General features: G+C 38.4%; 1 protein-coding gene across 4 annotated transcripts in view; it reads right to left on the bottom strand.

Moving 5' to 3' along the window:
* Positions 1 to 14772, bottom strand: part of CDC42BPA (CDC42 binding protein kinase alpha) — a 167352-nt gene that overhangs the window by 102733 nt on the left and 49847 nt on the right. For all 4 annotated transcript variants that reach the window (XM_035111463.2, XM_060272965.1, XM_035111467.2 and 1 more), the window contains exons 4-5: positions 11853 to 11948; positions 11022 to 11170 (exon numbers count right to left, since the gene is read on the bottom strand). In XM_035111463.2, the coding sequence (XP_034967354.1) occupies positions 11022 to 11170; positions 11853 to 11948 (245 nt within the window). The remainder of the gene's footprint in view (positions 1 to 11021; positions 11171 to 11852; positions 11949 to 14772) is intronic.

Genomic DNA, 14772 nt, shown 5'->3' with positions numbered 1-14772 from the left:
TCTACATTTTGACCTTTGGAGCTGGGCGCGTGTCATACTTTTTCACAGGCGAGCGTGGTCAGAGCCAGGAGCGCGCCCAGCGCTGCCCGCGCTCCTCCTGGGGCCGCGATGCTCAACTCCCATGCCCAGCCAACCCAGAGACCCTCCCTCATTACCGCGGGGCATTTCTTTTCATAGAATCATATGATTCTATGCCTCTTTTCAGGAGGAGGAGGAGGCAGATGGAAGATGGAGCAAGCTTGTTTTGTCCTGCTCTGGAGGGTAGGACCCAACATAGTGTCATATACATCTGTTATCATGGCCTCAAAGCAGAGCTCATCACTGTCCACAGTGAGTTTATCCTATTCTCTTAAGGGCTATTTCCCCAGCAACATCTAATGTGCAAGCCTCTACCCCTACAAATTAATACAGAAAACGTTTCCAAAGTCTTGCTTCCCAAGGCAGGCAAACCCTTCAGAATGCTCTACTGAATGCTCTACTAGCTGTAATAGTGACCTCTGCGGCCAAGACCTCTGCCAAAACCCTCTAGGGAACAGAAAATGCCCTGGCTATTTAAAGGTTGTTTAAAAAGGGAAATGAAATACAAACTACAGAGCAAAGTGGCTGTAAAATGTTAATATACCTTTTCCAAGTTTTAATTGTGGAACATTATGATTCTGCTATTGAATGTCCAAATAAAATGGCTAAGAGTGCCCTTAATAAACTCAGTATTATTTCTCTAGGTTATTAGTTCTCAAGCTAAAAAATGCTGGAAGCTAAAAGGGTCTTCACAGTGACACTGTCTCTTTCACATCCCTTTCCAAGCAAATGGCACTAGCCACTCCAAGAGAAAGAATATCATACTGAATAGACCATTTCCCTACAGCTCTACAAGAGTTCTTAAATTTTTCACTTGCCCCCTGCCCGGGGGGGGGGGAGGGGGGGAGGGCGCTGACTGACTCCAGCTACAAAAGTTGAGATTGTTGAACAGACTATTGGGTTGGGGCATTCTAGGGGTTTTGCTGGTCTTATTTATACTTTTTATTATTATCTATTTTATATTTTATCATTTATGTGGAAATTGTTCAATTTGGTTGTGTATTTTTGATGTTTTATTTATTGTTTATGACTGCCTTTGGCTGTTGTAATTATATATTTTTTCATGTTGCAAGCCACCTTGAGTATGGTTTGAACTATGGAGAGGTGGCATACAAATAAAATTATGTATGTATGTATGTATGTATATTCTTATAAAATATTCTAAATTATATGCCTTTCTTATGCCTGAAAATGTCTCAAAATAAATCTACACATTCAATTATCTAATTACAGTCCCTGTTAAAATGAGCATAAGCTACTTAGAGACCATCATGTTAGTAAAGCTAGGCTAATAAGGTAACCTATATATGAAAGGGAGGGAGGGAGTGATGAAAATATCCCACTGCATAATGTCAGGTGGGGGTTGAAATTCAGACCTGATTAAGTAGATCACAAATCCAAACTACTAGGAACGTTAATACCTGTAATCTCTTGTGGGCTATACAGAATCTATTTTAAAATCTTCAGGAAAGATCTGTACTGGGGTGTGTGTCAGATAATTCAAGTATGTTTAACCTATATGTATTTTCCAAAACATTATATTTCAAATTACTTTGTCCAGAAAATAAACAGTTTGTGAGCAATTTTAAGGGAAACCCATGCAGATATTAATGGAAAAGTGAAAACTTAGAAACAGAGAGAGAATTTTCTAGAGCAGGGGTAGACAAAAGGTCGATCTGGATCTACTGGTAGATCTCTGGGTGATTTGAAGCAGATTGGCAAGCATCTTTGACTCCTAGCTGTTTAAACAATAGCATTAAAAGCATGCCACCTTTCTTAATCATACTGCTGAAATGAAGAAAATTTGGGGTCAACAAAAGTGAAGTTGGTTCCGTTATGGGACTCATAAATCTTTAATTCCAGGTGTCTATTTTCTGCACCAGGTTAGTAAGCCCTCACAAGGAGACACTGATTATCCAGCTGGTCATGCCATTTTTGCATGATTTTCTGCAATGAAACCAATCTAATTTACCCTCTGAAGCAGGTTAGCAACACTCAGAATCCAAGAAAAATCAAGCATTAAGAATAGATCATATTTTCCATTCAGTGAACTAAATCTAATAAGTAAAAAACCAAATCTAAGGAATGAAAATCAAGGATTAAAGAAAATTGCCTTCCCTCCATTTATTTATTTTCTTATGCCAAGTTTTAAGAATTACAGCATTAAAGCAAATTTTATCATTTGTCAGTTAATCCCATTGCCACTCTTTAAGCAATGTTATTTATTATCTAGTTGCCTCTTTGTTTTCAACTAGCTAACAAACCTCTTGTAAGTGACTGCTTGTGACCTTTTCTGTGGTACAAATAATTCAAAAGTAAGAGCCCTTGCCATTATGCAAATGTAGTTACAAATCTCTATTACGGTTAAATTTCAGCATTGCATGCAACAGAAGTAATACATGTAAAACATGTGCATGCTAGGAATTCTAATTATTATAAAGGGCTAGGAGTAGGCACACTTCCGAAACGTGTGAGTTTACATACACTGTGTGAACAAACATTCATAGCAGCTGGTGAGCAAAGAATGAGGTGTTTTCTTAATTTACTTTATGGACTGACGGTTTCAGCCATTATGCTAAACAGGAAGAAAGAGGAAGTTAAAATACCTCATTTTTCTTTTTCCTCTGTATCTCTTTCTCTTTCTTACAAACACACACACACACACACACACACACACACACACACACACCTCCATTGAGGAGATGCGGTCCGGGGTGGTGGGATGTGTGCCAAATGGTTACAGATAATCTCTTCCCATGCTTCAGAGGAGGTCTCAGGATTGTTTAAACTAAGGTTTATTCCCCCTTTTCACTGTCCAGATTTCTCTCCCTGTGCGCGCGCGCGCACACACACACACACACGTACTGAATCAAGGCGAGCAGCCAGTCTTTAGCTCTTAGTAGTAGCACAATGGAGGAAGGATATGGAGGAAAATATGGTTCCTTCCCAACTTCCTCCAGATTCCATTCTGGAAGCCCTGTACAAGATTCCCATCCCATGTTGGCTGGAGCTTAAACAAGAGCAAACCTGTTAAGGGCTGGGGATACACAGTAACCTTGGGTGGTGGTGGAGAACAGCCTCACTTACTCTCAGTTTAATCAAAATTAAAAAAATTCCTTCCAGTAGCACCTTAGAGACCATCTACTGTAAATTTGTCATTGGTATGAACTTTCGTGTGCACGAACACTTCTTCAGATAAGAGTTTAATGCCATCCTTAGGCTCTTTCAAGTTGCTCTCTGGTACTCATGACCTTGCCCTAAGTTATGAATTTTCTAAAAACCCAAATGTTAGAATCCAAGCAGTACAAGTAGATATTTAGATGATTGGTTCTGAGCAAAGATTTTTGGTTGATCAATTTATATGGGGTCCATAAAAATCCTGTTACCAATGCAGATAGGGCAATATGAGTCTCAGTAAAGCCAAATCTTTCTTAACTTCTATTAAGTTATATCAGGTTTGCAGCTGTCCAGGCAGGTGGGTGAGGACCATGATGCAAGGAGGGGAATAGATCCCTTTGACCTCACTGTAGTCCCAATCAGAATCACTCCTCCACCCCTGGCGATAACATATCTCATCTCGCCGGGTCATGGTCCCAATCTCAGGCCTTCTTTTAAACCATCTTTTAGGTTTGCTTGGTTTTTAAATCAGTGACTCAAGACATAAAAGATGTCATGTCTACTTTGTTCCTCTTCTGAGGTATATTTCCCCCACAATGTACTTTGCTTCCTTAAAATTTTACAGCTTGGATTTTAGCCAGTTTTGCTATTTGAAAGCAGCTGAACTATAGGAGCAATAATATCACTACTTCCTGCTGCTCAAGAAACTGTTAAGATTTCTGAAATGTTTTTATTAGCTTTTTAAACTATATAAACACAACTGCACCTGAATCAATAGCAGCTCTTGACAAACCCTATTGAAAGACATCAGGAAAAGTCTAGCATCAATTAGCCCAGCTACGTGTTGCTCAACTAGGCATATATCTCATAAAAATGCGACTCCTGATGAGAAAATCATAATTTACATGATTAGGAAAGGTCCAATTTTCTTTTAAAAGTGACAAGGTTTCAACATTTAGGTTTGGCATCACTGGTAATTTAGCTGTAATCCCAGGAAGTACGACAGACGTTTTTGATCTGTCTGCTCAAACAGATAATTTTCCACCTGCTGTTTCACAGTCTCTTTGTGCAAATGCACTAAATGGTAATAAACTATTTCTGATGTCACCTGAAGTAGTGAAAAAAGGAAAGAATGATAACACCCACTACACATGTTCCTCCCTTTTAGGTAAAGAAAAAAGCATAATCTTTGAAAAATCACTGACTGAGAAGCAAGCAAACAGTACTGGACTATATGCTGAAGCAGATGCCCAAAATTTGAGGAATATCAACAGTCAACATGCATAGCTTGAAAAGTACAGTGGTACCTCTACTTATGAATTTAATGTGTTCCGAACGCACATTCGTAAGTCGAAAAAAAATGTAAGTCGAATCCCATAGGTATGCATTGGGAGAAAAAATTCGTAAGTAGAATCAACCCTGTCTAAAAATTCGTAAGTAGAAAAAATCCTATCTAAACCGCATCCAAGATGGCGGACAGAGCTCCATTCGTAAGTAGAAACATTCGTAAGTAGAGTTATTCGTAAGCAGAGGTACCACTGTATGCATCTTTTTATCCCCCTCCCTTTTCTTGAAAAGAAGGTATATATGTATTTGAACATTTGGTCTAAATTGTTCATAGTGTTCTCAGGATTACAACTGAACAAATTGAGAGCCTATGAGGAATTGCAGGGTGGGAAAATAATTAACTAGGAAATTACACACACACCCCAAAAAACACACTTTCATATAGTACAACATGACCCTGCTGAGCTTAGTCTGCTCACCTAGTCAAAACCTCCATAACAAAGTACTATAGTCCTGTTCACAGTTTAGGCAAGCAGGAAATTGCTCATTTTATAACGCTAAGAGAAAGCAAGCTTTGAGATCATACAACTCAGCCTATATGCATCCACATTATCCCTTGCTATTTCAGCCCAATTTCTTCCTCTGAAGTCACTGAAACTCAGGACGTTATGGGGCAGTGGTATGCTGACCCTCTGCTTTCATTCTGTTTGGAATGGACTATATAAGTAGTGGCCAGCTGCATATTCTTATTTTCCATTAGTATTCCCAAAATGGGAACCCAAATGACTTGGGAAAGCCCTCAGTATTAAAATGGGTTACTGAGTTCTGGAGCTAAATGATCAGCTTCCTGCTCACACAAGCTCTGAACTCTAACAGTATTGTACATTATTATTATTGTATTATTATACAAATAGGATTTTATTATCATAGAAAACCACTAAGATAAATAAACTGGCAATTTGCTTTTAACATATGTAGATGCAGCAGATGTAATATTCCAAATGAATATCACTTATTAAGAACACAAACAATAATCATCCTTAGGTTAAAAGCAGCTGTACTATTCTGCTTCAGACTAATTCTGTCTTTGCTCTTTAGGTTTCCTTTGGCCTCAACATAATCACATTTCATCAGAAATTCCAAGCTTAATTTCCTTACATTGCCTTGGGAAATTTCTGAAGATGACTAATAAATGCTAAAAATAAATCACTAGATTTATTTATGATGTAGGGGTATGGAAAAGAGACCCAGTTCTGTCACTTGGCCATCTTTAACAGGCACAGGCTTGCCCAATAATAAATGGAAAGTATTTAATCTTTGACCAATGAAGAGTACTTTGTGCTATTGTCATAAGCAACTGATCCCTGACATAATGGACTTTTGGCTCTCACAGACTAGCAAACAGTCCTTAGCAATATACTGTGGACAACTATTTGATACATCTAGCAAAGTACTGAAATGATGAAACAGGGGCTCTGAGGCATAGTTAAGTATTTGCAATTTTACAATAAGAAAACCCTGCTATTTCCCAATAATAGCTGGAACTCAACTGCTGCTTCACTGCCATGCCATCTGCTTTCTTGCTCTACTGCTCTAGGGTTTTCTATGGCTCTACTGTGGCCAACATGTATAAAAGAAATAATAGTGCTCAAGTGGCATTCTGTAAAAGACTGTTGATGGACCATCAGTTTCATTTTTATTACATTTATATCCAATATTTCTTCTGTCATGAAACCAAAGGTAGCACAAATGTGCCACCCAGGCAATGTTTTGCCCATGGGTATTAAACTGCAAGTGGAATAAAATTTTGATGGGTGCATGGTAGAAAGAGAAAAGGTAGGGGAGGCCCTCCCAAATATGTGCTCCTTTTGTGTGACTGAGGCTATTATCTGGCATGTCTATTGTTATCACATAACAATGTTCCTATACAGGAGACAATAATCAAATGAATCAGAAAAAGGGTCAATCTGGGTTAACTGAAAACTAAAGGTAAAGGTACCCCTGACCATTAGGTCCAGTTGCAGACGACTCTGGGGTTGCAGCGCTCATCTCACTCAATAGGCCGAGGGAGCCAGCGTTTATCCACAGACAGCTTCTGGGTCATGTGCCCAGCATGACTAAGCTGCTTCTGGTGAACCAGAGCAGCGCACGGAAACGCCATTTACCTCCCCACCAGAGTGGTACCTATTTATCTACTTGCACTTGATGTGCTTTTGAACTGCTAGGTTGGCAGGAGCTGGGACCAAGCAACAGGAGCTCACCCTGTTGCGGGGATTTGAACCACCAGCCTTCCGATTGGCAAGCCCTAGGCTCTGTGGTTTAGACCACAGCGCCACCAGTGTCCCTAACTGAAAACTAATCAAGGTTAATTGAAATAAAAAATAAGAACATCACGTTTGACTGTTTGACTGTTTTATATTTTCATTCAAAGGGCACAGTGGTAGCTATATTGAACTATATTCTCTTAATTTTTTATGAGATGTTTTGGATGAGTCATTCGTTTTAAGTTTAACCATTGTGCATTTTTTTTTTTTTCCTATTGTTTCATTTCTGTGGATCATACTTCCCAAGAAGTATTTAAAAAGTCACTCTTTTATGCTGGGATAAGAACTAAATTAATTTAAATATTTCAATTAATCCAGGAATTACAGAAGGCATGTTAAGCCTATTCACACACTTTTAAAAACAGAGCTCAGTGATCCATCCCCCTTTAAAACAAAATTAGCTTCAGCAGAGTGGAAACAAAGAATAAGACTACCTGATAATATAAAGGCCTAGAGGTCCACAATCAGCCCCCAGGCCTGAGGTTACCTGCCCCTACCTGAAGTTCTTGAAACACATGCTTAGGTTTTTGTCACCTCTATTAAGTACAGTGGTACCTCGGTTTAAGTACACAATTGGTTCCGGAACTCTGTACTTAACCTGAAGCGTACTTAACCTGAAGCGAACTTTCCCATTGAAAGTAATGGAAAGTGGATGAATCTGTTCCAGACGGGTCTGCGAGTACTTAAACTGAAGCGTACTTAACTTGAAGCGAACTTTCCCATTGAAAGTAATGGAAAGTGGATTAATCCGTTCCAGACAGGTCCACGGAGTACTTAAACTGAAAGTACTCAAACTGAAGCGTACTTAAACCGAGGTATGACTGTACTGGAAAATAGTTATCTTGTCAAATGCTTCCCCTAGACAGGGAAAGTTCCCAGGCTTTCCCCTAGAACAGAGCACTGGCACATATAAATTTTCCCTTTTCTTTCTACTGTTACAGCTGCAAGTAAAATAAAAGGGAAATGGGTCGCATTTCAATGACTGGTCAAGTTAACGACTTTTGCAGCTTTTAATTTTTGAAAGAAAACTATGCCTTACAAGCATGGTTTGTGTAAACTGCAATCCAAGTGATAAAATATGTCATTTCGGATATAACAAGGAGATTTATGAAACAGGCAAGCCAGTCTCGTTGGCAAAAGCTGTAAGTAATACTTGGAAAGACATGGGAATCTGTTATGAAAGGAGTATGAGCAAGACAAGAAGCATGCCTGCAAACATCTAATTTAACTAACAGCTAATCTAACTCTGGTGTGCTTAACCATTTGAAGATGGAAAATATTACAGAACGTTATGCACTGCAGTCAAACGATGGCTCAAGATGGAAAGGCCCAAATAATTTAGTCATAGCTACTGCAATAATGCTGACACACTGAAGGGCAGTCCTTTCCACTCTGCATCCACTCTTTTCAGTTCCACTCCTTTCCATGTCAAGCCACTGCCCATTTCTCAGAGACACATTGCTCATAATGCTTGCCATTTCTTGCCATGTTTCATTCTTCCTAAAATCCTTCACTTCACCTCATCCATGCTATCACACCACCATTGGCACATATCACACCACAGTCATGTCCACCAACTTTCACTTGCCCTGTTATTTTATTCAGTCTTTCTCCCTTGGTTCCTCAGCATACTCTCTCCCACGTATCTCTAACTGCACATTCTGCTCCTTAGGAACATCCTCCTCCTTTTCGAGAAAAGTACTAGAATCACAGAACTGTAGAATTGGAAGGGACTACAAGAGTCATCTAGTCCAATCCCTGCAATGTAGGAATCTTTTCATCCAATGTGGGGCTCAAACCCATGACCCTGAGATTAAGAGTCTCGTGCTCTACCAACAGAGCTATTCAGAGTACTATGTCCTACCTTCCCTTTTTCATTCTTAATCTTACTGCCCTGGAAGCTTTTAACTTTTCTTCCTTCCATCTCATGTATTTCTACTAAGTCTCAGGACCACTAGAGTTTCATCTGCTCTGGAGTATCCACTAGTGCTCTTCCCATTTAACCAACTTTGATTTCAATACTCCGCCACCATAACCCATCTCTACTATTCTCTCAAGTTATTTAGGTTGTAAACCTACCTTGAATTGATTAGTGGTTATCCACTAATGGTTAGTATTGCCCCTCCAAACAAAACCAAAATCAAAATAACTTTGGTTCACACCATGAATCAAAGTATGGTTTCTCAAATAATAACATAATAAGCAATATAATAAATATGTCAATCTTCAATAAACATTCAAGGAAATTTCACAGTTCAGTAACTATCCAGCTTTTCTTAGACAACCAATCCGCTACTGTAGTTCCTGTTGAAGTGTTGGATCTCAAGAAATCAATATCCATTACTTTTCTTTTTGAGACAATTTTTGTAAGAAAATATATGAACACACATAGATAATATAACTGACACATCCTAGGAAAGAAACAGAGTCAGTTTGTCAACTAGAAATATGTTTGGAATTCACACAGCATTAACTGAGGATGCTACACTGTCCCGTGTATGTAACCAGAATGACTTAAGGAAGGCACAGTTTGGAAGGTATGCAGAACACAGCTCTCTATTTAGCAGGAAAACCCTCAATGAAATGTGACAGCAAGATGGAAGTTACAGGCAAGAAAGCAATGACACAATTTTAGTGCAACACTGTCTTGGAGAGTGTCAATAAAAGTCATAAAGCAAGCATCAAATAGGTGAGAAGCACATACAACTACAGTCATAAAGTCACTGTTTATTATATTCAGAAAGTGACATTCAGTAGCAATGAAGTATGGAGTAGAACAAGATAACACTCAAAATTGTGCACGTTTAGCTTTTCAATCCTCTAACCCAAATATTTTCCTTGCAGATTACAAGCAAAACAGTATATATAGTAACCACAATCACCTTCTTGAAAAATAATTCATTATAATTATAACAAATTTAGTTTCAGCAGTATGTCAAGTCAAATCTTAGTCCTTTCTGTGCTGGTTTTCATCTTCTATTTCAGTAGTTATATAAGCAAGAATTGGAAATTATTTACAAGTTACATTAGCAGCACAGTCAACACATGGGGCATAGGCCCAAACTAAGATCATAAATACACTGGAATATTATTGGAACACTGAAACCTCAAAACCGGAATGTTCAGAACTTCATAGCCAACTCACAAATAGAATCAATTTGTTAAAAACACACCCACAATCTAATTCAGTGACACCCACAAGCTCACTATCTTCTCTGAATCTATCAGCTGCATATTGTTCTGTGAACCACCCTGACACCTCTGGGTATACGGTGGTAAGTAAGTAAGTAAGTAAGTAAGTAAGTAAGTAAGCAAACAAACAAATAAATAAATAAATAAATAAACAGCACAAAACTATGTTGTCTACTCAGAATTAAGTCCAGCTAAATTCAGAGGGACTTATTCCCTGGAAAGTATTGTAGAATTTATATCTTTATATCTTAGACCTGGGATGCCAAATGCCCTGCGGAAGAGACAAAGTATGGTACACAAAACTTATCTGGTGTGAATGAGTTCAAACAGGGATTTCACTATCTGCATGCATCTTGTGGAGGAATTGATCGTGCCCTTATTCTTTTATAGAAATTGGTTTCAAAGATATCAGACCTAAGCAAATACGATAAATTATGGAAATATCTCTGCCTGCCTTTGGCATTACAACTCTTATATGGATAATCTCTGCATTAAAAGAGACAAAACAGCTGTCTGAGTTTATAAGCTTCTAAATTATCTGCGCAAATAAGTTTATCCATTAATTTTCTGGACACAAACCAACCAGTATTTGATCTCTTTGATAATGTATACAAAAATCAAACTTCAAGTCTCATTCCAAATGCAAGTCCTGATTCTGCAAAGCATCTATTCTAAAAACAAACCATACTTTTCATAGCAAATTATATACAGAACACAAATTATATGCAAGTATTGTTATTCCATATGTTACTGGATAATATTAAATGCTGTTTCAGCCAAGCCTCAAAAGGACTGATTTAGTGAAACTCATACAGATGAAAAAAGTTTAAATACCACCAAAGCGTTCCCTCCAGTTTTATCAAAAAGCCAACTGCCGTAATAACAAATAGCAACAAAATCATCTAGTTGTAATTCTTTAAAGAACAACTAAGTACTTTCTTCATTTTTTTTCTGGAGCTGAAATGTGAGCATTGTTTTAGATCAAAATAGTGAAGATCCATATATTTCATTGATTATACTTACCGGTGGACATAATGCAGCTGATGTACAGAATCAATTGCTACTACCATTTCAGCCAAATAAAAGCGAGCCATTTCTTCAGGTAATCGGTCCTCAAACTTACTAAGCAAGGTAAGCAGATCACCACCCACATAATAATCCATAACCAGGTACTAGGAAAAAAGAAAACAGAAGCCACTTATAACAAATTTAGAAAGGCAAATACAGTATGCGAAAAGCACAACAGAACTAGGGCAGGAAATACCAGTGCTGCTACAGTAATTGTGCTTTTCCTATTGCAGAACTACTGCATCCTGTTCTATAGTAGAAAGTTCTGTAATGCTGGGGCAACCTTGAAACTGTATTGCTATGGCAGCAGTGTCTCTTATGGAACTGCAGCATTTTGTTCTCTTTCCTCTGTGCCTTACCAATTGCAAGGGAAGACAGTAGAACACACCAGCCATATACTTTAAACATATGGTGTGTATGCACCTTTAGTGTTGCAGCTCGAGTCCCCTGGAATCAGTTACCAGTTGAAATTAGACAAGCCACCTAGCGGCTTGATTCTTAGGCAGCTACTTAAGAAGCTTCTGTTTAAGAAGTCTTACCCAGAAGTAGGATCTAGTCAATTTATGAAATATTAAGTGTATGATTCTAGAAATGGTTTTATTGCTTTTAGAGTCCTTAGGAACAGATTTATTGTTTTCAGAGCATATATATTTTGTTTTGAGTTACATTTTCTCTTATTGTACACCACTCTGATAGCTTCTGACTTTGAAGCAGATTATAAATCTGTAAAATAAATAAAGTTAAAAAATGAAGGAATTTTAAAGAGTACAGTAAAGTAACACTCACTAAATAGTTTTCGTCCTGAAAGGCATAGTGCAATGTTGTAATCCATTGGTTATCTCCGTTCACTAACACATCCCTCTCTTCTCGAAAACAAGCTGTCTGGAGGGTAGAAAAATAATATTTTAGGTACTATTTCAAATAATGAAACAAATATATTTAGATACATGCTTAGAAACACTGCAGGATTACAAGGAAGTCATCTCTCCCACAGCCAAAAGTAATGATCTGATTACTAAGAGGTTGTATTAATCTTTAGTACCAATGCATACTCAATTTTTCTCCAGTTAAAATGGAGGCGGGAGCTATAGCCCTCCAGATGTAGCCCCAGGCAGTGTTGCAAAAGGTCAGGGGTGGTGGGGGTTGTAGTCCACCAACACCTGGAGGAACACACTTTCTCCAACCCTGAACTAAACGATCACTTAACCACAGCAAAGTTGTGCTAACCATAGGAAAGCAATTTGGGGTTGGCCATGAGTAATACCACAACTTTTTTACTTCTCACCTGCTGACAGTTAAGGTGGCTTTCAATTATGATAAGGTGGGATCCTTGAATGATTACTACTGCTGCCATCATAATATTAGCTTACCTACACTTAAGGCTAGTAGGGGATGGGGTTTTGAACTCCATTAAGAAAGGAGCGTGTAATCTGTGCCTCCCATACTTCCTTATCAATCAGGAGGTTTATTTGTGCACAGCGTCAGCACAAGACCCAAAATTCCATCCAATGGAATTTCTCTCAAATTCTAATTTTTCATCAATTTTCTGTGAGCCACATTGGATGCAGTAATAATAATTATTATTACAGTGGTCCCTCGATTTATGAATTTAATCCGTTCCAAATGCACATTGGTAGGTCGAAAAATTTGTAAGTCGAAAAAAGCGGTTTCCCATAGGAATGCATTGGAAGCGGAAAAATCCGTAAGTCGAGTAAACCACATCCAAAATTCGTAAGTCGATAAAACCACATCTAAACCGCAATGGTTTTCCTTTCGGATGTAAAAAAAATACGTAAGCGTGTGGCCATTTTTTTTCATTCGTAACTCGAAATTTCGTAAGTCGAGTACTTCGTAAGTCGAGGGACCACTGTATTAATACTGTGCAAGGTATTAAGCAAGATACAACATGTCATGGTGCCCAGACAAGGAAAGCCCACAAGACTCTGGGAAAAGAAAGAAGACTGTGGTGGTTTTCAAATGCTGGACTTCTGAGGCAGGTGTCTAGGGGCTAGAGAGAGGAGATCTAGTACCAGTTGTGTGTAAATGAGAATATTTTTTTAAAACATTTAATGTTAGCTTTTATAATGTTTCATGTCAATTAACACTCCTAAGATTCACATTTCCCCCCTACATTTTCCTCCCTGTCTCCCTGTCTCCATGCACCAAGGTATAGGTTTTCTGCCTAGTATGCTTAAGCCTCAGATATTAAAGTTACGGTACTATATGCACACATGTATTAATATGAAACCAGCAGTATAATGAGAATGCTCAAGTTTTTTATACACTTTGCACAACATTAAGATCCATGCTGAGTAAGAGGAAAAGTATAACTAGTCCAGTAACCTGCTGTCCACAGCAGCCAACCAGATTCTTTTAAGGAAGCCCACAACCAAGCTGTGAGAAGGCAATTGCTCTCCCATAGCATGCCCTCTCTCAGCAACTAGTATTCAGTTGCACAAATATGAAGATTCCATCAACAGCCAATGACAGACCTATGCTTCATGAAATATAACAGCTTTAACTCCCCATAAATATAGCCAACTTGTGAAAGTAAAGTTGCCTTTCTCAAACATCAACCCACAGCCCTCTGCCATGGCAAACTGCCTTTGAAACTGGGGAAATTGTGATACTATATGGGTGGCAGCTGTTCAAAGTTGTTTGTGTTTCTTAAAAAGCAAGTTAACAATTCAACAGAGCAAAAACAAATAAATTTTGAAAGCCCAATACTGTAGTACAATGTTTACGCAGCCTAGGGATGCAATCCTAAACACTCTTCATAGGCATAAGGCACAGACAAACAGAATGTGACTTACTGCCAAGTAAATAGTCATTGGATTGCACCACAACTAGCTCTTCGGATCCTGACCTTTGGCACACAATACCCCAAAGGCTAAACTTGCTCCATCCAGTTGTTTCAGGTTTCTATTTTTAACTAGAAGCAAAAGCAATATTTTTTTTCTAAAATAATACTAACTACCATTCAGAGTTGTGGAATGAACTATAGAATACATGAGGGAATTGAGCTGCATTTTTGCATCCCACTGTTTATATTTGGATGGAGTCTAAATATCTAAACTGCCAATTTTCATTAGTTGTACAATCTACCATGGTCTGGAAGGGATGCCATTCCACACGCTAAAACTTTGTGTATGTACGGTATGTGTATCTAGAGTGTGTGTTTTCTTCATGTGTGTGTGTATCCAACCCCCACCACCACTACCACTAGGCATTTTAAGCATGGCATTTTATTATAAAAATATCATGCATATCATTACTTGCATCTAAAAAATATTAGCAGTGCTTTTTGAGTTACTGGCTGCATTGGCAGGTAACAGCAAACTAGTTAATGGTCTACTGTGAACCTCCTAATTCACTCATCGTCACATGTGTGGGAGAAACAAATGGCAATCCCTAGTTTAGCACTATGTCCAAACTGGGGGTTGTGTTTATTTCAGTGCAAACAAGCTGCTGGGTGAAGCCATGGTTTGTTCTTGGCCATTGCAGGCATGCAGCCCCAAAAATGTTGCCCTTGAACTCTCAGGTTTCCCCAACATTGAGCAAAGGGAGGATCCAAGTCAGGAACAATATCTGCATCTACAGTTAATTATAGTTCACTATGATGTGGCAATTAGGCCACTAGGTTCTCATCATGATTTCATCATGAGGCATTTTAGATTTCAAAAATTTAACAAAAAAAAAAATTCCT

This window comes from Zootoca vivipara, chromosome 3, assembly GCF_963506605.1.
Source record: "Zootoca vivipara chromosome 3, rZooViv1.1, whole genome shotgun sequence".
NCBI lineage: Eukaryota > Metazoa > Chordata > Lepidosauria > Squamata > Lacertidae > Zootoca > Zootoca vivipara.
The sequence above is the reverse complement of the archived record's forward strand: the minus strand, read 5'-3'. Positions and strand labels throughout refer to the sequence as shown.